General features: G+C 50.3%; 1 protein-coding gene across 6 annotated transcripts in view; it reads left to right on the plus strand.

The window, feature by feature from the left end:
• LOC140402420 (exosome complex component RRP46-like) overlaps nucleotides 1–24448 on the plus strand; it is a 36224-nt gene that overhangs the window by 511 nt on the left and 11265 nt on the right. For 5 of the 6 annotated variants that reach the window (XM_072490187.1, XM_072490188.1, XM_072490192.1 and 2 more), the window contains exons 2-4: nucleotides 1303–1416; nucleotides 11197–11318; nucleotides 15959–16099. In XM_072490187.1, the coding sequence (XP_072346288.1) occupies nucleotides 1303–1416; nucleotides 11197–11318; nucleotides 15959–16099 (377 nt within the window). Of the gene's footprint in view, nucleotides 1–656; nucleotides 1117–1302; nucleotides 1417–11196; nucleotides 11319–15958; nucleotides 16100–24448 lie in introns of those variants that run through there. The other variant, XM_072490189.1, reaches the window with a different exon arrangement.

A 24448-nucleotide genomic window follows, 5' to 3' on the forward strand; every position in this document is an offset into this window, starting at 1 on the left:
GCAGCAGCGCTAACTACTCAACCGTACCGTTTTTAATATTTTTCTTGACAATGAGGATAGAGACTCCGTAGGTCTGGCTGGCAGCATCTATAAGGAGAGGAGACAGAGTTAATGCTTCGCATCCGTTTGACTCATCAGAAATAAATAAAGAGGGGGATCACGTGTTGGGTTTTAACTGTAGCTGGGAGAGATTGTAACCGTACGAACAAGCGACAGATGGCCTGGTGTGTGAGGGTCAAAAAGGTTATGTGGGGTTGCGGGGATAAGGTGGGGACTTGGGCCTAGCTAGCTCTTTCATGAGGGTTGATGCAGACTCGATGGGCCAAATGGCCTTCTGCACTGTAGGGATTCTATGATTTGCTATCCAAATTGCTTCCCAATCTCTCAGTATTGAAGAAATATTCTGCCTTTCTGTTTTCCCCTACCAAAGTGGATAACGTCACATTTTTTCACATTATGTTGCGTGGTGGCACGGGTAAGCACTGTTTCCTCACAGCACCAGGGAGCTGGGTTCGATTCTGGCCTTGGGGGACTGTGGAGTTTGCCAGTTCTCCCAGTGACGGCGTGGGTTTCCTCTGGCTGCTTCAGTTTGCTCCCACAGTCCAAAGATGTGCAGGTTAAGTGGATTGGCTATGCTAAATTGCCCCTCGGTGGGGTTACGGAGATAGGGTGGGGAATTGAGCCTGGTAGGGTGCTCTTCCAGGGGGCTGGTGCAGACTCAATGGGCCGAATGGTTTCCTCCTGCACTGTAGGGATTCTATGTTCCATATGCCATGTCCTGGCCTAATCAAATGGCTTGTCTGAATCCCCTTGAAGCCTCTTTGCATCCTCCTCACAGCTTGCATTCCCACCTAGTTTAGTGCCATCAGCAAACTTGGGAAATATTGCATTTGGTACCCACATCCAAATCATTGATAGAGATTGTGAACAGCCAGGGCCCCAGCACTGACCCAAACCATGCTCCCTTCGTCACAGTCTGCCAGCCTGTTTATTCCTTCTCTGTGCCAGCCTGCTATGCACAATTTGTGACTGCCGTGCCTTCAACATTATAACAGTGGCAGCTCTTCGAAAATGACTGTAAAATGCTTTTGGGAAAGCTCTGTCTGGTCATGAAAGGTGGATTTACATGTTTTATCTCCAGAATTTTTCTCAGTGGCTTAATTAAAAAGCTGAACTCATTTTGTTCATCAAAATTCTGACGTTCTGACGATTTGGTGAAGCAGTTTATAAAAAAAAGTGTTGTCCCTGTCACGATGCTTCCCACGAAGCAACCTCTTTGGCATTTTTCTTTCCAAACCTCAGGGGATACAACAGTCCTGGCTGCTGTGTACGGGCCGGCGGAGGTGAAAGTCAGCAAAGAGATCTTCGATAAGGCCACGCTGGATGTCCTCCTGAAGCCCAAGGTTGGGTTACCAAGTAAGTGATGCGTTTCAGGGTGACTGTGTTGTTGGGGGGGGGGGGGGGGGGAAGAGTTGCAGTAAGGTAATTGGGTGAAGGCTTGGTGGAGTTGCAGGGAGATAAAGGAGCGTTGATGAAGTATGGGCAGCTTGCAGGAAGGTTATGTGAGGATTATGCATGATTAGAGATGTCACGTCCCTTAAATTAATTTTTTAAAATAGGAAGGATGCAAGGAGCATATCACCGGTTAAGAACATTATAAACAGGACGAGGCCATCTCACCTCTCCGGCCTGCTCTGCCATTTAATAAGATGGCTGATCTTTGATCTTGCGGTGAATGTATTCACCATAATATAAGTTGTCCGTATAGTACTGTGGCCTATGGCCAGCGAATGGTAATATGATCTCCTTCCATGTATTGTACTGGAACCCTGGTGGGCTTCCCCCCCCCCCCCCCCCCCCGGTATATAGAACTGTCGCCTGTGGGCGGCGCTCATTGTTACAGCAGTCACAGGCAGGCAAGTTCTTGGATAATAAAGCCTTTGTTCACTCGTTCTCATCGTCTTGTAGTGAATTGATGGAACCTCAATTTATTATCCAAAGACATCACGATGGAAGCCGCTCTAAAGCCTGATAAACTGGAACTCGACGCAGGAGCAGCAGAAGCTCAGGAAATCTTCTCCCACTGGCTCCACTGTTTTGAGGCCTACCTTGACTCCTCTGAAACGCCTCCCTCCGATGCCCTCAAGCTGTGCCTCCTCCACGCCCGGGTGAGTCACCGAATCTCGGGTCTGATTGAGGACGCAGTCACGCACAAAGCGGCGGTCGTGATTCTAAAGACAGTTCGTGAAGCCCGTGAACGAAGTGTTCGCGCAGCACCTCCTCACTACCCGTCGTCAATGCGCGCCAGGGAATCGCTGGACGAGCATCTAGAGAACCTGACACTACTCGCCTGCAACTACAGGGATGTGAAGGCCGATGAGCACATGAAGCTGATGATCCGGGACACCTACGTGGCTGGGTCTGGTCTAACTACGTCCGGCAGCGACTGCTGGAAAACGGGGCCACTGATCTACAGGACTCGGTAAAACTAGCCACCTTGTTAGAGGTGGCCTACCAGAGCCTCAGCGTGTTCCCGGCAGACCCAGCGAAACCCTCGTGGGCACCACAGACGCGGCCTTCACCAGACCTGGCTACGTTCCAGGCCTGTGCCGCGCGGCTGCCCGTTCAGCCCGGGGGACCGTCTTGCTACTTCTGCGGTCAGGGCCAACACCCCCGGCAGCGTTGCCCAACCCGCACCGCGACGTGCAGCAACAGCGGCAAAAAGGGACATTTTGAAAGAGTGTCTGGCCCAATCCAAAGCCCCGATGTCAAAAGCTTACCAGGCCCGATCCACGGACTCACAGGCCCACAGACCCCACAATGTGCTTGCGTGCCTGCCGGTACCGCCCCCTTCGGACGCATCATCTGCCTCGTGCAGCTCGTGGGGGGCGCCACCTTTAACTCAGCCCGACACGTGCGACCCATGGGGGCGGCCATCTTGGTCGCCATCTTCAACTCAGCCCGACACGTGCGATTCGTGGGGGCTGCCATCTTGGTCGCCATCTTCAACTCAGCCCGACACGTGCGATTCGTGGGGGCTGCCATCTTGTGACCCCAATACCTCCGACCACGCAGACTACCCGCAACTCGGCGCAGTCACCCTCGACCAGTCGCGGCCAAAACATCCGAAGAATTCGATGATGGCCGTCCGGGTCAGTGGGCGCGAGCCACCCTGTCTTTTCGACTCCGGGAGCACAGAGAGCTTCGTCCATCCCGGCACGGTAAAGCGCTGCTCCCTCCACACCTACCCCGCATCCCGGACAATCTCCCTTGTCTCGGGATCTCATTCGGTATAGATCCGGGGGTACTGTGTCGCGAACCTCTCGATACAGGACGCTGATTACGCCTATTTTAAACTGTATGTCCTCCCTCACCTCTGCGCCCCCCTACTGCTTGGACTCAACTTCAATGCAGTCACCGAAGCCTGACCCTAAAGGTCGGCGGATCCCGACCCCCTGTCACTATACGTAGCCTCCATAAGACCATAAGACATAGGAGTGGAAGTAAGGCCATTCGGCCCATCGAGTCCACTCCACCATTCAATCATGGCTGATTTCAACTACATTTACCCGCTCTTAAAGACACTCAACGTCCCGGCCTCCACCGCCCTCTGTGGCAATGAATTCCACAGACCCACCACTCTCTGGCTGAAGAAATTTCTCCTCATCTCTGTGCCCCCGGGTCCTAGTCTCCCCTGTTAATGGAAACAACTTCCCTACATCCACCCTATCTAAGCTATTCATTATCTTGTAAGTTTCTATTAGATCTCCCCTCAACCTCCTAAACTCCAATGAATATAATCCCAGGATCCTCAGACGTTCATCGTATGTTAGGCCTACCATTCCTGGGATCATCCGTGTGAACCTCCGCTGGACCCGCTCCAGTGCCAGTATGTCCTTCCTGAGGTGTGGGGCCCAAAATTGCTGACAGTATTCTAAATGGGGCCTAACTAATGCTTTATAAAGCTTCAGAAGTACATCCCTGCTTTTATATTCCAAGCCTCTTGAGATGAATGACAACATTGCATTTGCTTTCTTAATTACGGACTCAACCTGCAAGTTTACCTTTAGAGAATCCTGGACTAGGACTCCCAAGTCCCTTTGCACTTCAGCATTATGAATTTTGTCACCGTTTAGAAAATAGTCCACGCCTCTATTCTTTTTTCCAAAGTGCAAGACCTCGCACTTGCCCACGTTGAATTTCATCAGCCATTTCTTGGACCACTCTCCTAAACTGTCTAAATCTTTCTGAAGCCTCCCCACCTCCTCCATACTACCTGCCCCTCCACCTATCTTCGTATCATCGGCAAACTTAGCCAGAATGCCCTCAGTCCCGTCATCTAGATCGTTAATATATAAAGAGAACAGCTGTGGCCCCAACACTGAACCCTGCGGGACACCACTCGTCACCGGTTGCCATTCCGAAAAAGAACCTTTTATCCCAACTCTCTGCCTTCTGCCTGACAGCCAATCGTCAATCCATGTTAGTACCTTGCCTCGAATACCATGGGCCCTTATTTTAGTCAGCAGTCTCCCGTGAGGCACCTTATCAAAGGCCTTTTGGAAGTCAAGATATATAACATCCATTGGCTCTCCTTGGTCTAACCTATTTGTTATCTCTTCAAAGAACTCTAACAGGTTTGTCAGGCACGACCTCCCCTTACTAAATCCATGCTGACTTGTCCTAATCCGACCCTGCACTTCCAAGAATTTAGAAATCTCATCCTTAACAATGGATTCTAGAATCTTGCCAACAACCGAGGTTAGGCTAATTGGCCTATAATTTTCCATCTTTTTCCTTGTTCCCTTCTTGAACAGGGGGGTTACAACAGCGATTTTCCAATCCTCTGGTACTTTCCCTGACTCCAGTGACTATTGAAACATCATCACCAACGCCTCCACTATTTCTTCAGCTATCTCCTTTAGAACTCTAGGATGTAGCCCATCTGGGCCCGGAGATTTGTCAATTTTTAGACCTCTTAGTTTCTCTAGCACTTTCTCCTTTATGATGGCTACCATATTCAACTCTGACCCCTGACTCTCCGGAATTGTTGGGATATTACTCGTCTTCTACTGTGAAGACTGACGCAAAGTACTTATTCAGTTCCTCGGCTATTTCCTTGTCTCCCATCACAAAATTACCAGTGTCATTTTGGAGCGGCCCAATGTCAACTTTTGCCTCCCGTTTGTTTTTAATGTATTTAAAGAAACTTTTACTATCATTCCTAATGTTACTGGCTAGCCTACCTTCAAATTTGATCCTCTCTTTCCTTATCTCTCTCTTTGTTATCCTCTGTTATCCCAATCTTCTGACTTCCCACTACTCTTTGCCACATTATAGGCTTTCTCTTTTGCTTTGATGCATTCCCTAACTTCCTTTGTCAGCCATGGCTGCCTAATCCCCCCTCTGATAACCTTTCTTTTCTTTGGGATGAACCTCTGTACTGTGTCCTCAATTACTCCCAGAAACTCCTGCCATTGCTGTTCTACTGTCTTTCCTAGGGTCTGCTCCCAGTCGATTTTCGTCAGCTCCTCCCTCATGCCCCTGTAGTTACCTTTATTTAACTGTAACACCTTTACATCTGATTCTACCTTCTTTCTTTCAAATTGGAGATTGAATTCGACTATATTATGATCACTGCCTCCTAAGTGCTCCCTTACTTTAAGATCTTTAATCAAGTCTGGCTCATTACATAACACTAAGTCCAGAATGGCCTGTTCCCTCATGGGCTCCATCACAAGCTGTTCCAAAAAGCCCTCCTGTAAACATTCAATGAATTCCCTTTCCTTGGGTCCACTGGCAGTATTATTTACCCAGTCCACCTGCATATTAAAGTCCCCCATGATCGCTGTGACCTTGCCTTTCTGACATGCACTTTCTATTTCGTGGTGCATCTTGTGTCCCTGGTCCTGACCACTGTTAGGAGGCCGGTACATAACTCCCATTATGGTTTTTTTGCCTTTGTGGTTCCTCAACTCTACCCACACAGACTCCACATCATCCGACCCCATGTCGTTTAGTGCTATTGATTTAATTTCATTCCTAATTAACAAGGCAACCCCGCCCCCTCTGCCCACCTCTCTGTCTTTTCGATAGGTTGTGAATCCCTGGATGTTTAAATGCCAGTCCTGAACCCCCTGCAACCATGTCTCTGTGATGCCTAACACATCATACCTGCCAGTCACAATCTGGGCCACAAGCTCATCTACCTTGTTCCGTTCCCTGCGCGCATTTAAATATAGCACCTTTAATTCTCTATTGACCGTCCCTTTTTGTTTTCTTAGTGTGGTGGACCTTGGTTTACTGAGCCTTTCCATACACACTGCCATATTTTGTGGGATGGGGACTATTGTAACCTCTCCTGAGTTCTGTCTTTTCGTGCTTTTTTGTATTCCTAAGCAGCTACGTTTCCCACTGATTACTTCACCTCTTGATTCCCTGACTTTCCCTTCCCCTCCCCCCCCCCCCCCCCCTCGCGACCCTTAAGATCCCCCCCCCCCCCCTCGCTCTTTGCGAACCTCACCCTGACTGTAAGCCCGTCGCCACCAGGAGCAGGCGGTACAGTGCACAAGACATGATTTTTATCAAGTCGGAGGTCCAGCGACTCTTGAGGGAGGGGGTCATCGAGGCCAGCAACAGCCCCTGGAGAGCACAAGTGGTGGTTGTCAGGACCGGGGAAAAGAATCGGGTGGTTGTGAACTACAGCCAGACTATAAACCGGTTCATGCAACTTGATGCGTACCCCCTCCGCCGCATAGCGGAGATGGTCAATCAGATCGCACAGTACCGGGTGTTCTCCACGGTAGATCTGATGTCTGCCGACCACCAGCTCCCAATCCGCCCGTAAGATCGCCCCTACACTGCTTTTGAAGCAGCCGGCCGACTCTTCCACTTCCTCAGGGTCCCTTTCGGCGTCACTAATGGGGTCTCGGTCTTCCAGAGAGCGATGGACCGAATGGTGGACCAGTACAGGCTGCAGGCTACATACCCGTACTTGGACAATGTTGCCATCTGCGGCCATGATCAGCAGGACCACAACGCCAACCTTCAGAGGTTCCTCCAGACCGCCCAATCCCTCAACCTCACATATAACAAGGAGAAGTGCGGTTTCCGCACAACCCGGCTAGCCATCCTCGGCTATGTCGTGGAAAACGGGGTCCGAGGGCCGACCCCGACCGCATGCACCCCCTCATGGTACTTCCCCTTCCCCACAGCCTCAAGGCCCTCAAACGCTGCCTGGGGCTATTCTCCAACTATGCGGACAAAGCCCGCCCACTTATCAAATCCACTATATTCCCCCTGACGGCTGAGGCCCGCTCGGCCTTCAGCCGCATCAAGGCCAATATCACTATGGCCACGATGCACGCTGTGGACGAGTCCGTCCCCTTCCAGGTAGAGAACAATGCATCAGACGTTGCCCTGGCCGCCACCCTCAACCAGGCGGGCAGGCCAGTAACCTTTTCTAGAACCCTCCACGCCTCCGAGATTCAACTCTCCTCTGTCGAGACGGAAGCGCAAGCCATTGTGGAAGCTGTGCGGCATTGGAGGCACCACCTAGCTGGTAGGAGGTTCACCCTCGTCACCGACCAACGGTCAGTAACCTTTATGTTTGACAACGCACAACGGGGCAAAATTAAAAACGACAAAATCTTGAGGTGGAGGATCGAACTCTCCACCTATACTTACGGTGTCAAGTATCGTCCTGGGGAGCTCAACGAGCCCTCAAGATGCCCTGTCCAATGGCACATACGCCAGCGCGCAAGATGACTGACTTCGGGCTGTCCACAATGATCTCTGTCACCCGGGGGTCACTCGGCTTATCCACTTTATTAAGGCCCGCAATTTGCCCTACTCCACCGAGGAGGTCAGGGCCATGACCAGGGATTGCCAGGTTTGCGCAGAGTGCAAACCGCACTTCTACCGGCCAGACAAGGCCCACCTGGTAAAGGCCTCCTGGCCCTTTGAGCACCTCAGTATCGACTTCAAAGGGCCCATCCCTTCCACCAACCGCAATATATACTTCCTGACCGTCATTGACGAGTACTCCCACTTTCCCTTCGCTATCCCATGTCCCGACATGACCTCGGCCACTGTTATAAAGGCACTGCACAGCATTTTCACCCTGTTCGGTTTCCCTGCATACGTCCACAGTGACCGGGGCACCTCTTTCATGAGCGATGAGCTGCGTCAGTACCTGCTCAGTAAGGGCATCGCCTCGAGCAGGACTACGAGCTACAACCACAGGGAAACGGGCAGGTGGAAAGGGAGAACGCGACGGTATGGAAGGCCATTCGTCTTGCCCTTCGGTCTAGACGTCTCCAGATTCCCCATTGGCAGGAGTCCATCTCCGGGGTCTCGCTTCCATCCTGGCTGACAACCCCGGAACCTTTCCTTCTCCGGAAGCAAACGAGGAGCCATAAGACCGACCCCCTGGTCGAGAGAGTCCAGCTGCTGCACGCCAACCACCAACAGGCCAACGTCGCGCACCAAGACGGACGGCAAGATATGGTCTCCCTCCGGGACCTGGCGCCCGCTGGTTCCCATGTCAACGCGCCCCCTTACCCACCGCCTACCGCCACCCCCAAATCCCTAACGCTCCCCCTGATGCTCCTGTACTGTCCCGCACCTACACTGCAGCCATCCATCACCCCCCTGCCTACCCCCACCCCTCAATCGTCGCTGACATGCCGGACCGAAGCTCCAGACAATACGCTCAGAGTCAGCAACTACAACGTTCGTACCCGCCAGAGTTGAGGAGGTCCAAAAGAACAATCTGGCCTCCAGACAGACTGAACGTATGATGACCCCACTTCACCCCTGCCGATGGACTTCATTTTTAACAGGGGGTGAATGTGGTGAATGTATTCACCATAATATAAGTTGTCTGTATATTACTATGGCCAGGGAATGGTAATATGATCTCCTTCCATGTATTGTACTAGAACCCTGGTGCGCTCTGCCTCTGGCTCCGTCCCCCGGGGCAGTATATAGACCTGCCGCCTGTGGGTGGCGCTCATTGTTACAGCAGTCACAGGCAGGCAAGTTCTTGAATAATAAAGCCTATGTTCACTCGCTCTCATCGTCTTGTAGTGAATTGATGGTACCTCACAGGGAAAAGCAGCCTCTCAGTACCTACCCTGTCAAGCCTGCTCGGATTCTTTTATGTTTCAATGAGATCACCTCCAATTCATTCCAGGGAGTTGGAGACCATTGGGGTTGAGAGGATGGAGAGGATTGTTGACGTCTGGGGTTGTTATAAGGAAGGGTGTTGGAGATTGTGACGTGAGGACTGGGTGAGTTACAATAGTGTTGGCGGGGGTGATGGTGGTGTAGTGAGGAGTAATTTTCTCCTAATGGTGTGGGGGGGGGCACTTTCCATGAGCAATCTACGGCATGTTGATTTTTTTAGTACTGAAATTAAAGTCAAGCTCCTTTATTAGACCATTTCTGAATTGGGAATCGTTCTCTGCTGTTAACCCGCCTCCTGCAGGTCATTTTGCTGCAGTGCATAAAGAACAACACATGGTGGCAGCAGAGACCTGAGGTTCACTGGCAGCATCTCGGTCCTGGTTAAGAGTGGAACGTGTGAAGCATACTGGCTTTTAAAGGGGTGCGCGATAGGTCGGGGGGACGCTGAACAGCTGGGGGAGCCGGCAGGCAATGCTTTCAAAATGAAATTGTGTTGGGCAAGTTTTTTGGGGGGGTGGGGTGGGGGGAGAATGAGGAAAAAGAGATTAGGGAGGAAGTTCCAGACAGCGAGACTTGAGATTGCTGAACAGCTGGAAGAGAGGCATGAGAGATTGGAAGTCGGAAGACAGTCAGGAAGAAGAGGCTACAGAATTGGGGAAAGATGCCACATGTATGTAAGGATCACTCCCTGATTTCGGAGAATAGCACAAATCCTGCAGTGACCAACTCCCGGCCTTCAGGCCGTCCACATTGCTCAGTGCTTCTGGCCGTCGACTGATCCCAAGGTTAAGAGAGAACCTGGTATAGGACTGCTGCCGCACGGCGCCGAGGGCCCGGGTTCGATCCCGGCCCCGGGCCACTGTCCGTGTGGGGTTTGCACATTCTCCCTGTGTCTGCGTGGGTCACACCCCCCACAACCCAAAAGATGTGCAGGGTAGGTAGATTGGCTATGCTAAATTGCCCCTTAATTGTAAAAACAAAGAGGACCTGGCTCCATTCTTCTGCTATAATACCACGGTGGCCTGTGCTTTGTCATGCGTGGTTTGCATGTTTAACTGCGGCTGCAGCTTATAACCTTTTCAGCTTTTGCCTCTGTGTTACAAACTTTGCTTATAATGCAGTGAGGGCTTCGGCCAAATGTTCCCCAGACCTAAATTCCCTTTCCCTCTCATGGAGTCTTCAAGGAATGTGTGAAATTATTTGTAAATCGCCTTGAGGATTCGACATTTGACATTAAGGATATCAACAGCACTCTGGTGACGTGGGAGGTAGGTGGCGCTGGCAAAGTTACAGATGCAGGCGAAATGCTTTAGTACTGGGTGAAACATCGGGTTTGAAACTCAGCACAGGGATTTGAGGTCGACCATTTTGTTTGATTAATCAGTCGGGCTCGCAGTGTGGCGCATTTGTGTGGAATCTACATCTATTAATACATAGGGCCCCGTTCTTTGCAGACAGATAGAACATGTTGCTTCTGTTTCAGCTAAACAAAATAAGTGATAGCCATTCACTGGTTCATGCCTCTGGGTAATGCCTTGACCAATCAGAATCAAGCTGCCTGATTTAAATTTTCGAGCAACCCTTGGCAGTCACCATTAAATGGTGCATTCTCCGTGGCAACATCTCTACCAATCAGAGTCTATCTGCCTCCCAAACAACACTCTATTCTCATACAGTATAGGGTTTTTACCCCCGATGTTGGTATTTTTGCAATTTTCCGCAATATTTTTTCAGCAATACAGTTTTTTGTTTCGTGAAGTGGGGTTACTATAACTGACTAATAAGAGGGCTGATGTTTTCCTGCTCGGCCCAGAAAGATGAATCAAGTTTTGGCATGTCAACCTCTGCCCTGGCAATGAATTCAATCTTGTTGGTATTCACCTTCCTGATGCTGTCCTTAAGCTGTGAGCTTGTTTGTGAGGCATGGTTGTTTGATTTTACCGATTGTTTTTGATGTCTTTTGCAACCACACTATTCGCTCGGACTATTTTCTTTGTTTGCTGAAAGGTGTCGCCGAGAAGAGCAAGGAGCAGATGATTCGAAACACGTGCGAAGCCACCATCCTGACTGCGCTCCACCCCCGCTCATCCATCACCATCGTGTTGCAAGTCATCCATGACTCTGGATCTGTATCCTTTTCAGCAGTAGTGACAGGTCTGCTGGCCTGGCAATCTCCAACTTTGAAATGTTCCCCATTACCTTTAAACAGTGTCCAACGTCATGGGGGCGCGGCGCAGTGGTTAGCACTGTTGCCACACAGCGCCGAGGACCCGGGTTCGATCCCGGCCCCGGGTCACTGTCCGTGTGGAGTTGGCACATTCTCCCCGTGTCTGCGTGGGTCTCAGCCCCGCAACCCAAAAAGATGAGCAGGGTAGGTGAATTGGCCGCGCTAAATTGCACCTTAATTGGGAAAAAAAGAATTGGGTACTTTAAATTTATTTTTTAAAAAACACACGTGTCCAACCTCATGGCACCCTGAAGCGCTTTGTCGGTAGCGAAGTACTTCTTGACATGTGGAAACTAAAAATAATAATCTTTATTGTCACAAGTAGGCTTACATTAACACTGCAATGAAGTTTCTGTGACAAGCCCCTCATCGCCACACTCCGGCGCCTGTTCGGGTACAGAGAGGGAGAATTCAGAATGTCCAATCCACCTAACAGCACGTCTTTTGGGACTTGTGGGAGGAAACCCACGCAGACATGGGGCGAACATGCAGACTCCGCACAGACAGGTGACCCAAGCTGGGAATCGAACCCGGGATCCTGGCGCTGTGAAGCAACTGTGCTACGTGTTGTAATGTAGACAGTGAAATGAAATGAATGGAAATCACTTATTGTCACAAGTAGGCTGTAAATGAAGTTACTGTGAAAAGCCACATTCCAGCGCCCGTTCGGGGAGGCTGGTACGGGAATTGAACCGTGCTGCTGGCCTGCCTTCGTCTGCTTTCAAAGCCAGCGATTTAGCCCTGTGCTAAACAGTGGCTGCCAAAAGCTCATAGTAAGATCCAGCGTGCAGCAGGTCCCACAAACGTCCTATTTTAGTGACGTTGGTTTCGGGATGTTGCATCGGGCAGATGCAAAAGATCCCGTGCCCATTCTTTCGATGAGGAGCAGGGAAGTTCTCCCTGAAGTCTTGATAATTAGGCGTCAAATGGCAGGTCTCTTCTGAAGGAGCTCCCTGGAGTTGCTGCAACTGTACAAGGCATTGGTGAGACCACACCTGGCGTACTGTGTACAGTTTTGGTCCCCTGACTTGAGGAGGGATGTAGTTGCATTGGAGTCAGTTCAGAGGAGGTTCACCAGATTGATTCCAGATGTGAAGGGTTTGTCTTATGAAGAGAGATTGAGCAGTTTAGGCATGTTCTCTCGGGTTTAGAAGAATGAGAGAAGAACTGGGTGAGGTATATAAAGACGATAAAAGGTATTGACAAAGTAGACGTAGAGCAGATGTTTCCTCGGGCCTTCTAGAACTAGAGGTCATAGTTTTAGGAGAAGGAGTAGCAGATTTATAACCGAGATGAGAAGTTACTTCTCTCAAACGGGTGACGAATCTATGGAGCTCGCTACCCAGAGTGCAGTGGGTGCCGGGACATTGAGTAAATTTAAGGGGAAGATGGACAGATTTGGGGTGAAGGGTTATGGAGAACGGGCAGGAAAGTAGATTGAGGCTGAGAGGAGATCAGCTGTGATCGTATTGAGTGGCTAAACTGCTCCTTGTTCTTATGTTCTAAATAGTGTGGACGTTGCTTCTCCTGACGTTTGTATCAACTGCAAAGTCTTGTGCATGATTGCATATATATCTGCTTTTCGTTTCCTATTGATTCACCTGCTGTACTACTTTGGTAGCGTGTGACTCATGAAAGAAGGAGGCGTAAGTGCTTTTTATTCCTGGCCCCATTATCTGCTTTAAATAATCCCATTTAGATTGAAACGGTCCTCAACAAAATGATTCAGGATTGTGGTATTTTTGGTAGAAGCGTAGCAAACAAACTACTTGAAAAGGGCTTTGCTGCTTGTTTACTGAACCCAGCCTCGTGTTGCAAGCACCAATATAGACAGCAGCAACTTGAATTTAGGGGCTGGTTTAGCACACTGGGCTAAATAGCTGGCTTTTCAAGCAGGCCAGTAGCACGGTTCAATTCCCGTACCAGCCTCCCCGAACAGGCGCCGGAATGTGGCGACTAGGGGCTTTTCACAGTAACTTCATTGAAGCCTACTTGTGACAATAAGCGATTTTCATTTCATTTCATTATGTAGTGCCTTTAATGTTACAAGGCGCTTGACAGGGGTGCGATCAGACAAAATCTGACGGCAGGTAAGGAGATGTTCGGACAGGATTGGGTCATGGCAAAGGTGGAGAGCGGGGAAGGGGGAATTCCAGCATTTAGGGCGTAGGCAGCCGAAAGTGCAATTCCCCATGGACAAAGGAAATCGGCTGAACAATAGGCCAGAACTAGAGGCACGCAGAGATCTCAGAGAAGAGTGGACCGATGGGGAGGGGCAAGGATTTGAACACCAAGATGAGAATTTTACATCCAATGTAGGTCACTAAACCCAGGTGTTGGATGAACAAGATACAAAGAGCAGATTTCAAATGAGCTGAGGTTTATATGGTGTGGATGTTCTTGTCTGGCGAGGCGACAGACTCACAACCAAATGTCTCTTCGCCCACATTGCCTCTGCCAATATTTGATGCTGATGTGGTACAGCGTTACTTGCTGTGTCCCGTGACAGTGGAGCTTAGGAGATGCGAAGAGCTGCAACAGACTGACTGCAATGTGCGGTTAGACATCATATAATTTACAGTGCAGAAGGAGGCCATTCGGACTATCAAGTCTGCACCGGCCCTTGGAAGGAGCACCCTACTTAAGCGCAGGCTTCCACCCTATCCCAGTAACCCCACCTAACCTTTTTTTGGACACTGAGGGCAATTAAGCATGGCCAATCCACCTAACCTGCACATCTTTGGACTTTGGGAGGAAACCCACGCCGACACGGGGAGAAGGTGCATACTTCACACAGTCACCCGACAGTGGAACTGAACCCGGGACCCCGGAGTTGTGAGGCAGCAGTGCTGACCTCTGTCCTACCGTGCGGCCTCCCCCTCCCGGTGCAGCCTGCCGAGCAGGAGGTGTACGTGCATGCTGTGTGTGAGCCTTGATGGCAGCCAAGGAGAGTCACAAAGCGGGATCGCTATTTGTGAACCTCTGAATGTGGACATCTTGTCCTAAAGCGATGGTACAGTTTATCAGCCAGTGCTGATAACCCTGTGGTTTCAAGTCTCACTCCAGGATAAGAGCACAAAAATCAGGCCTGGTACTCCAGTATCAAATGCACTGTCAGGGGTGTCATCTTTAAAAAGGATGTTAATTCGATGCCATGTCTGCCCTCTCAGGTGGATGTAAAAGGGCACTATTTTAGGGCAGCACGGTGGCGCAGTGGGTTAGCCCTGCAGCCTCACAGCGCCGAGGTCCCAGGTTTGATGCCGGCTCTGGGTCACTGTCCGTGTGGAGTTTGCACATTCTCCCCGTGTTTGCGTGGGTTTTGCCCCCACAACAACAACAAAAAATGTGCAGGCTAGGTGGATTGACCATGCTAAATTGCCCCTTAATTGGAAAAAATGATTTGGGTACTCTAAATTTAAAAAAAAAAAATTTAAATGGCACTATTTTTAAGAAGGTCAGGGGAGTTATCCTTGCAGATAGAACATGTACATACATTGCACCTGTTTCAGCTAAACAAATAAGTGCAGCCATTCCTGATTAATTCCCCCCGTTAATGTCTTGATCAATCAGGGTCAAGCAGCCTGTTTTAAATTTCAAACAGTGCTTGACAATTATTTGTCAGTCACCACGACTGGCGCATTCTCCATGGCAACCCTCTATCAAACAGAGTCCACTTGCCAACCAATTCTTGTATAGTATAAATTGTTGTTTTCCCCTTCTACTGGTACTCTTGCAAAGTGCCCTGATGAGTACAAGACAAAAAACTTCTCTCTTTTTCAGCAATGCTCACAGTCCTCTTTGAAATGTTGTTCCTGTTGTCCCTCCATCAGCGATGTGATAACCAGGTGATCTGTTTTATTGTGGCCCCACTGAGAGATAAATGGTGGCCAGGACACCAGGGAGAGCATCTTTGAAATCGTGCAGTGGGATCTTTTACAATAATATCATCTTTATTAGTGTCACAAGTAGGATTATATTAACACTGCAATGAAGTTACTGTGAAAAGCCCCTAGTCGCCACACTCCGGCGCCTGTTCGGGTACACTGAGGGAGAATTCAGAATGTCCAATTGGAAGACCTTGCTTTAATGTCCTATCCTAAAGACCGGGCCAAGCTCGCTCACTATCAGTTAGGTTTTGTGCTCGAGTCTCCAGCTTGTGACTTAAACCCACAGCTTTGTGATGCAGGCTAGCCTGCTGCCAACTGAGGAACAGCTGACATATCTGCACAGCTTTACTTCTGCAGCTTGTCTCATTCGACGTCTGGACAAAAATGTGACAAATTGTCTCTCTGACCCAGTTTGTGAGGTGCAGGGTGAGGAGGGTCGGTGCGGCGTCGATGGGATGAATGGCTGCCTCTTGCACTGCCGAGATTCTATGATTCCGTGAAAGGCAACTACGCGAGAGCAAAGCCGGTCTACGGTGTTTAACAATTCCGTCCGTGCATTTGCTGTCTTTTTTGTTGCCCCTACGTGACGAATTATGTTGCGCGAGTTTGTGTTGAAGTTTCCATCACCCGGGAGATCCTTAACTGACTGGACTAGCTGCTGTCATGCTGCCTGAATGCAGCCTGCATGGCATTGATGGATGCCGGGCTGCCCATGAGAAGCGTTTTCTGCGGAGTCACGTGTGTGATTGACTCTAACGGAGAAATCCTTTTAGACCCAACAACCAAGATCGAGAAGGTTAGTGAAGTGAAACGCAGGGCATTAAAATCTCAGCAGGCAACATCTGATTTAAAATCTGCTTGAAGCGCTGGAAAATAATGCGTCCACGTTACATTTAGGAATTTTCATTTATATCGTGCCCTCGGGGCATTTCAGAGCGCTTTACTGTTAATTAATTCCTTTTGTAATGTGGCAAACACAATTTGTGCAGAGCAAGGCCCAGCCACCTGCAACTGGCTGAGTAGCCAGGCCATCTGTTTACAAGGTATTGATCGAGGAGGAAATGCTGGCCAGAACATTCCCTGCCATAGAATCTTTAACAGAACCTGGCTTTAATCTGTAAAATGGTACCTCTTGACATTGCAGCACTTCCTCGGTACTGCATTTAAGTGGCAGCCTAAATCACTGGCTTAAATCAGTCGTGATACCCAATGGCCCCTCTACATGTCATTTTTGGAGTGCGTGGGCTGTTCATCTCAATGTGCAAATTTGTATGGTCGAGCGTAGCCACATCCTAAAGGGGACAACTTGCCTGCTCACTGCATGCCTTTCCTGTGCAGACTGTGCACATGTACAGTTTAGAGGAAACATTAGGTACCACCAATTCGTCCTTGTGTGTGGCCGGTTTGCTACATTGGGTGGTCTTTTAAGGTTGCACACGTGTGCACCTTAAAGGGAAATGGGAAAAAAATAGGAGCAGGAGGTGGCCATTCGGCCCTTCGAGCCCGCTCCGCCATTCATTTTTTTTTAATTAAATATTTTATTGAAAATTTTTGGTCAACCAACACAGTACATTGTGCATCCTTTACACAATATTATAACAACACAAATAACAATGACCTATTTTATAAACAAAAAATGAATAAATAATAAATAACAAAAATGAAAACTAGCCCTAATTGGCAACTGCCTTGTCACAAGTAACACTCTCCAAAAATATAATTTAACAGTCCAATATATAATTATCTATAGCAACGACCTATACATACTATACAGTATATATTAACAACCCTGAGAGTGCTTCTGGTTCCTCCTCTCCTCTCCCCCCCCCCCCCCCCCCCCCCCCCGATCCTGGGCTGCTGCTGCTGCCTTCTTTTTCCCATTCCGTCTATCTTTCTGCGAGGTATTCGACGAACGGTTGCCACCGCCTGGTGAACCCTTGAGCCGACCCCCTTAGGACGAACTTAATCCGCTCTAGCTTTATAAACCCCGCCATGTCATTTATCCAGGTTTCCACCCCCGGGGGCTTGGCTTCTTTCCACATTAGCAATATCCTGCGCCGGGCTACTAGGGACGCAAAGGCCAAAACATCGGCCTCTCTCGCCTCCTGCACTCCCGGCTCTTGTGCAACCCCAAATATAGCCAACCCCCAGCTTGGTTCGACCCGGACTCCTACTACTTTTGAAAGCACCTTTGTCACCCCCATCCAAAACCCCTGTAGTGCCAGGCATGACCAAAACATATGGGTATGATTCGCTGGGCTTCTCGAGCACCTCGCACACCTATCCTCCACCCCAAAAAATTTACTGAGCCGTGCTCCAGTCATATGTGCCCTGTGTAATACCTTAAACTGAATCAGGCTTAGCCTGGCACACGAGAACGACGAGTTTACCCTGCTTAGGGCATCTGCCCACAGCCCCTCCTCGATCTCCTCCCCCAGCTCTTCTTCCCATTTCCCTTTTAGTTCATCTACCATAGTCTCCCCTTCGTCCCTCATTTCCCTATATATATCTGACACCTTACCATCCCCCACCCATGTCTTTGAGATCACTCTGTCCTGCACCTCTTGTGTCGGGAGCTGCGGGAATTCCCTCACCTGTTGCCTCGCAAAAGCCCTCAGTTGCATATACCTGAATGCATTCCCTTGGGGCAACCCATATTTCTCGGTCAGCGCTCCCAGACTCGCGAACTTCCCATCCACAAACAGATCTTTCAGTTGCGTTATTCCTGCTCTTTGCCACATTCCATATCCCCCATCCATTCCCCCTGGGGCAAACCTATGGTTGTTTCTTATCGGGGACCCCCCCAAGGCTCCAGTCTTTCCCCTATGCCGTCTCCACTGTCCCCAAATCTTCAGTGTAGCCACCACCACCGGGCTTGTGGTGTAGTTCCTCGGTGAGAACGGCAATGGGGCTGTCACCATAGCCTGTAGGCTAGTCCCCCTACAGGACGCCCTCTCTAATCTCTTCCACGCCGCTCCCTCCTCCTCTCCCATCCACTTACTCACCATTGAAATATTAGCGGCCCAATAATACTCACTTAGGCTCGGTAGTGCCAGCCCCCCCCTATCCCTGCTACGCTGTAAGAATCTCTTCCTCACTCTCGGGGTCTTCCCGGCCCACACAAAACCCATGATGCTCTTTTCAATCCTTTTTAAAAAAAAGCCTTCGTGATCACCACCGGGAGGCAATGAAACACAAAGAGGAATCTCGGGAGGACCACCATCTTAACCGCCTGCACTCTCCCTGCCAGTGACAGGGATACCATATCCCATCTCTTGAAATCCTCCTCCATCTGTTCCACCAACCGCGTTAAATTTAACCTATGCAATGTGCCCCAATTCTTAGCTATCTGGATCCCCAGGTAACGAAAGTCCCTTGTTACCTTCCTCAACGGTAGGTCCTCTATTTCTCTACTCTGCTCCCCTGGATGCACCACAAACAACTCACTTTTCCCCATGTTCAATTTATACCCTGAAAAATCCCCAAACTCCCCAAGTATCCGCATTATTTCTGGCATCCCCTCCGCCGGGTCCGCCACGTATAGTAGCAAATCGTCTGCATACAAAGATACCCGGTGCTCTTCTCCTCCCCTAAGTACTCCCCTCCACTTCTTGGAACCCCTCAACGCTATCGCCAAGGGCTCAATCGCCAGTGCAAACAATAATGGGGACAGAGGGCATCCCTGCCTTGTCCCTCTATGGAGCCGGAAATATGCAGATCCCCGTCCATTCGTGACCACGCCACTGGGGCCCTATACAACAGCTGCACCCATCTAACATACCCCTCTCCAAAACCAAATCTCCTCAACACCTCCCACAAATAATCCCACTCCACTCTATCAAATGCTTTCTCGGCATCCATCGCCACTACTATCTCCGTTTCTCCCTCTGGTGGGGCCATCATCATTACCCCTAACAACCTCCGTATATTCGTGTTCAGCTGTCTCCCCTTCACAAACCCAGTTTGGTCCTCGTGGACCACCCCCGGGACACATTCCTCTATTCTCATTGCCATTACCTTGGCCAGGACCTTGGCATCTACATTTAGGAGGGAAATGGGTCTATAGGACCCGCATTGTAGCGGGTCCTTTTCCTTCTTTAAGAGAAGCGATATCGTTGCTTCAGACATAGTCGGGGGCAGTTGTCCCCTTTCCTTTGCCTCATTAAAGGTCCTCGTCAGTACCGGGGCGAGCAAGTCCACATATTTTCTATAGAATTCGACTGGGAATCCATCCGGTCCCAGGGCCTTTCCCGCCTGCATGCTCCTAATTCCTTTCACCACTTCTTCTACCTCGATCTGTGCTCCCAGTCCCACCCTTTCCTGCTCTTCCACCTTGGGAAATTCCAGCCGATCCAAGAAGCCCATCATTCTCTCCCTCCCATCCGGGGGTTGAGCTTCATATAATTTTTTATAAAATGTCTTGAACACTCCATTCACTCTCTCCGCTCCCCGCTCCATCTCTCCTTCCTCATCCCTCACTCCCCCTATTTCCCTCGCTGCTCCCCTTTTCCTCAATTGGTGTGCCAGCAACCTGCTCGCCTTCTCCCCATATTCGTACTGTACACCCTGTGCCTTCCTCCATTGTGCCTCTGCAGTGCCTGTAGTCAGCAAGTCAAATTCTACATGTAGCCTTTGCCTTTCCCTGTACAGTCCCTCCTCCGGTGCTTCCGCATATTGTCTGTCCACCCTCAAAAGTTCTTGCAGCAACCGCTCCCGTTCCTTACTCTCCTGCTTCCCTTTATGTGCCCTTATTGATATCAGCTCCCCTCTAACCACCGCCTTCAACGCCTCCCAGACCACTCCCACCTGGACCTCCCCATTATCATTGAGTTCCAAGTACTTTTCAATGCACCCCCTCACCCTTAGGCACACCCCCTCATCTGCCATTAGTCCCATGTCCATTCTCCAGGGTGGGCGCCCTCCTGTTTCCTCCCCTATCTCCAAGTCCACCCAGTGTGGAGCGTGATCCGAAATGGCTATAGCCGTATACTCCGTTCCCCTCACCTTCGGGATCAATGCCCTACCCAGCACAAAAAAGTCTATTCGCGAGTAGACTTTATGGACATAGGAGAAAAACGAGAACTCCTTACTCCTAGGTCTGCTAAATCTCCACGGGTCTACACCTCCCATCTGCTCCATAAAATCTTAAAGTACCTTGGCTGCTGCCGGCCTCCTTCCAGTCCTGGACTTCGACCTATCCAGCCCTGGTTCCAACACCGTATTAAAATCTCCCCCCATTATCAGCTTTCCCATCTCTAGGTCCGGAATGCGTCCTAGCATCCGCCTCATAAAATTGGCATCATCCCAGTTCGGGGCATATACGTTTACCAAAACCACCGTCTCCCCCTGTAGTTTGCCACTCACCATCACGTATCTGCCCCCGTTATCCGCCACTATAGTCTTTGCCTCGAACATTACCCGCTTCCCCACTAATATAGCCACCCCCCTGTTTTTCGCATCTAGCCCCGAATGGAACACTTGCCCCACCCATCCTTTGCGTAGCCTAACCTGGTCTATCAGTTTCAGGTGCGTTTCCTGTAACATAACCACATCTGCCTTAAGTTTCTTAAGGTGTGCGAGTACCCGTGCCCTCTTTAGCGGCCCGTTCAGCCCTCTCACGTTCCACGTGATCAGCCGAGTTGGGGGGCTTCCTACCCCCCCCCCCCCCCCCCCCTGTCGATTAGCCATCACCTTTTTCCAGCTCCTCACCCGGTTCCCACGCAGCTGTATCTCCCCCAGGCGGTGCCCCCCCGCCCATCCTCTCTCATACCAGCTCCCCCCTCTCCCCAGCAGCAGCAACCCAGTAATTCCCCCCTCCCACCCCCCCGCTAGATCCCCCGCTAGCGTAATTATCATAGATTATCATAGAATTTACAGTGCAGAAGGAGGCCATTCGGCCCATCGAGTCTGCACCGGCTCTTGGAAAGAGCACCCTACCCAAGGTCAACACCTCCACCTATTCCCATAACCCAGTAACCCCTCCCAACACTAAGGGCAATTTTGGACACTAAGGGCAATTTTGGACACTATGGGCAATTTAGCATGGCCAATCCACCTAACCCGCACATCTTTGGACTGTGGGAGGAAACCGGAGCACCCGGAGGAAACCCACGCACACACGGGGAGGATGTGCAGACTCCGCACAGACAGTGACCCAAGCCGGAATCGAACCTGGGACCCTGGAGCTGTGAAGCATTTGTGCTAACCACCATGCTACCGTGCTGCCCCATGTAATTACTCCCCCCATGTTGCTCCCAGAAGTCAGCAAACTCTGGCTGACCTCGGCTTCCCCCCGTGACCTCGGCACGCACCGTGCGACGCCCCCTCCTTCCTGCTTCTCTATTCCCGCCATGATTATCATAGCGCGGGAACCAAGCCCGCGCTTCTCCCTTGGCCCCGCCCCCAATGGCCAACGCCCCATCTCCTCCACCTCCCCTCCTCCCCCCCATCACCACCTGTGGGAGAGAGAAAAGTTACCACATCGCAGGATTAGTACATAAAACCCCTCTTTGCCCCCCACATTCGCCCCACCACTTTGTTCGAACGTTCTTTTTAATAACCCGCTCATTCCAGTTTTTCTTCCACAATAAAAGTCCACGCTTCATCCGCCGTCTCAAAGTAATGGTGCCTCCCTCGATATGCGACCCACAGTCTTGCCGGTTGCAGCATTCCAAATTTTATCTTCTTTTTATGAAGCACCGCCTTGGCCCGATTAAAGCTCGCCCTCCTTCTCGCCACCTCCGCACTCCAGTCTTGGTAAACGCGGATTACCGCGTTCTCCCATTTACTGCTCCGAGTTTTCTTCGCCCATCTAAGGACCATTTCTCTATCCTTAAAACGGAGGAATCTCACCACTATGGCTCTGGGAATTTCTCCTGCTCTCGGTCCTCGCGCCATCACTCGGTATGCTCCCTCCACCTCCAACGGACCCGCCGGGGCCTCCGCTCCCATTAACGAGTGCAGCATCGTGCTCACATATGCCCCGACGTCCGCTCCCTCCACACCTTCAGGAAGACCAAGAATCCTCAGGTTGTTCCTCCTTGCGTTGTTTTCCAGTGCCTCCAACCTTTCCACACATCGTTTCTGATGTGCCTCCTGCGTCTCCGTCTTCACCACCAGGCCCTGTATATCGTCCTCATTCTCGGCTGCCTTTGCCTTCACGACCCGAAGCTCCCGCTCCTGGGTCTTTTGTTCCTCCTTTAGCCCTTCGATCGCCTGTAGTATCGGGGCCAACAGCTCTTTCTTCATTTCCTTTTTGATCTCTTCCACACAGCATTTCAAGAACTCTTGTTGTTCAGGGCCCCATGTTAAACTGCCACCTTCCGACGCCATCTTGGTTTTTGCTTGCCTTCCTTGCCGCTGTTCAAAAGGATCCACTGCAATCTGGCCACTCTCTCCTCCTTTTTCCATCCGTATCCAGGGGGGATTCCCTTCTGGTTTACCGCACAGTGTTTTTAGCCGTCAAAATTGCCGTTGGGGCTCCTATCAAGAGCCCAAAAGTCCGTTTCACAGGGAGCTGCCGAAACGTGCGACTCAGCTGGTCATCGCCGCACCCGGAAGTCCCGCTCCGCCATTCATTATGACCATGGCTGATCATCCAACTCAATAGGCTCGTCCCACTTTCTCCCGATATCCTTTTGATCCTTTTCGGGCAGCACGGTGGTGCAGTGGTTAGCACTGCTGCCAACGGCACTGAGGATCCGGGTTTGTTCCGGCCCCAGGTCACTGTCTGTGTGGATTTCTCCTCGTGTCTGCGTGGGTTTCACCCCCACAACCCAAAGATGGGCAGGGTCGGTAAATTGGCCACGCTAAATTGCCCCTTAATTGGAAAAAAAATAATTGGATACTCTAAATTTATTTTTAAAAATCCTTTGATCCTTTTCCCACCCCAAGACCAAATCCTAACTCCCTCTTGAAAATATACAATGTTTTGGCTTTAGCTACTTTCTGTGGTTGCGAATTCCACAGGCTCACCACTCTCTGGGTGAATAAATCTCTCCTCATCTCGGTCCAAAATGGTCTACCCGGTATCCTCAGACTGTGACCCCTGGTTCTAGATTCCCCACCATCAGAAACATCCTTCTTTCAGCACGGTAGCACAGTGGGCAGCACGGTAGCATAGTGGTTAGCACAATTGCTTCACAGCTCCAGGGTCCCAGGTTCGATTCCCGGCTTGGGTCACTGTCTGTGCGGAGTCTACACATCCTCCCCGTGTGTGCGTGGGTTTCCTCTGGGTGCTCCGGTCTCCTCCCACAGTCCAAAGATGTGCAGGTTAGGTGGATTGGCCAGGCTAAATTGCCCTTGGGTTCCAAAATTTCCCTTAGTGTTGGGTGGGGTTACTGGGTTATGGGGATAGGGTGGAGGTGTGGGCTTGGGTGGGGTGCTCTTTCCAAGAGCCGGTGCAGACTCGATGGGCCGAATGGCCTCCTTCTGAACTGTAAATTCTATGATTTTATGATTCACCTACCCTGTCTAATGCTGTTAGAACTTTGCAGGTTTCTACGAGATCCCTAATCATTTTTCTAAACTCCAGCAAATATAATCGTAACTGACTCAATCTCTCCTCATCTGTCAGTCCTGCCATCCCAGGAATCAGTTTGGTAAACCTTCGCTGCACCTCCTCGATAGCAAGAACACCTACCTCTCAAGAACATCCTTCCTATCCCCCTCTCTCTCAATTTATAGCCATTCAGATAATGTGCCTTTAACTTGTCTGTTTTTTCAGACGAACTGGATAACTTCACATTTATCCACATTATACTGCATCCACTATTCATTTGCCCACTCACTCAGCTTGTCCAAATCACATTGAAGCATCTCTACATCCTTCTCACAGCTCACCCTCCCTCCCAGCTTTGTGCCACCTGCAATATTTGGAGATATTACATTTAGCTCCCTCATCTTTTTTTAAAAATAATTTGGAGTACCCAATTTTTTTTTTTCCAATTAAGGGGCAATTTTGTGTGGCCATCCCCCTAACCTGCACATCTTTGGGTTGTGGGGGTGGAACCCACGCAGACACTGGGAGAATGTGAAAACTCCACACGGCCAGTGACCCGGGGCCGGGATCGAACCTGGGTCCTCAGCGCTGTAGGTAGCAGTGCTAACCACTGGGCCACCGTGCCGTCCCTTAGCTCCCTCATCT

This window comes from Scyliorhinus torazame, chromosome 25, assembly GCF_047496885.1.
Source record: "Scyliorhinus torazame isolate Kashiwa2021f chromosome 25, sScyTor2.1, whole genome shotgun sequence".
NCBI lineage: Eukaryota > Metazoa > Chordata > Chondrichthyes > Carcharhiniformes > Scyliorhinidae > Scyliorhinus > Scyliorhinus torazame.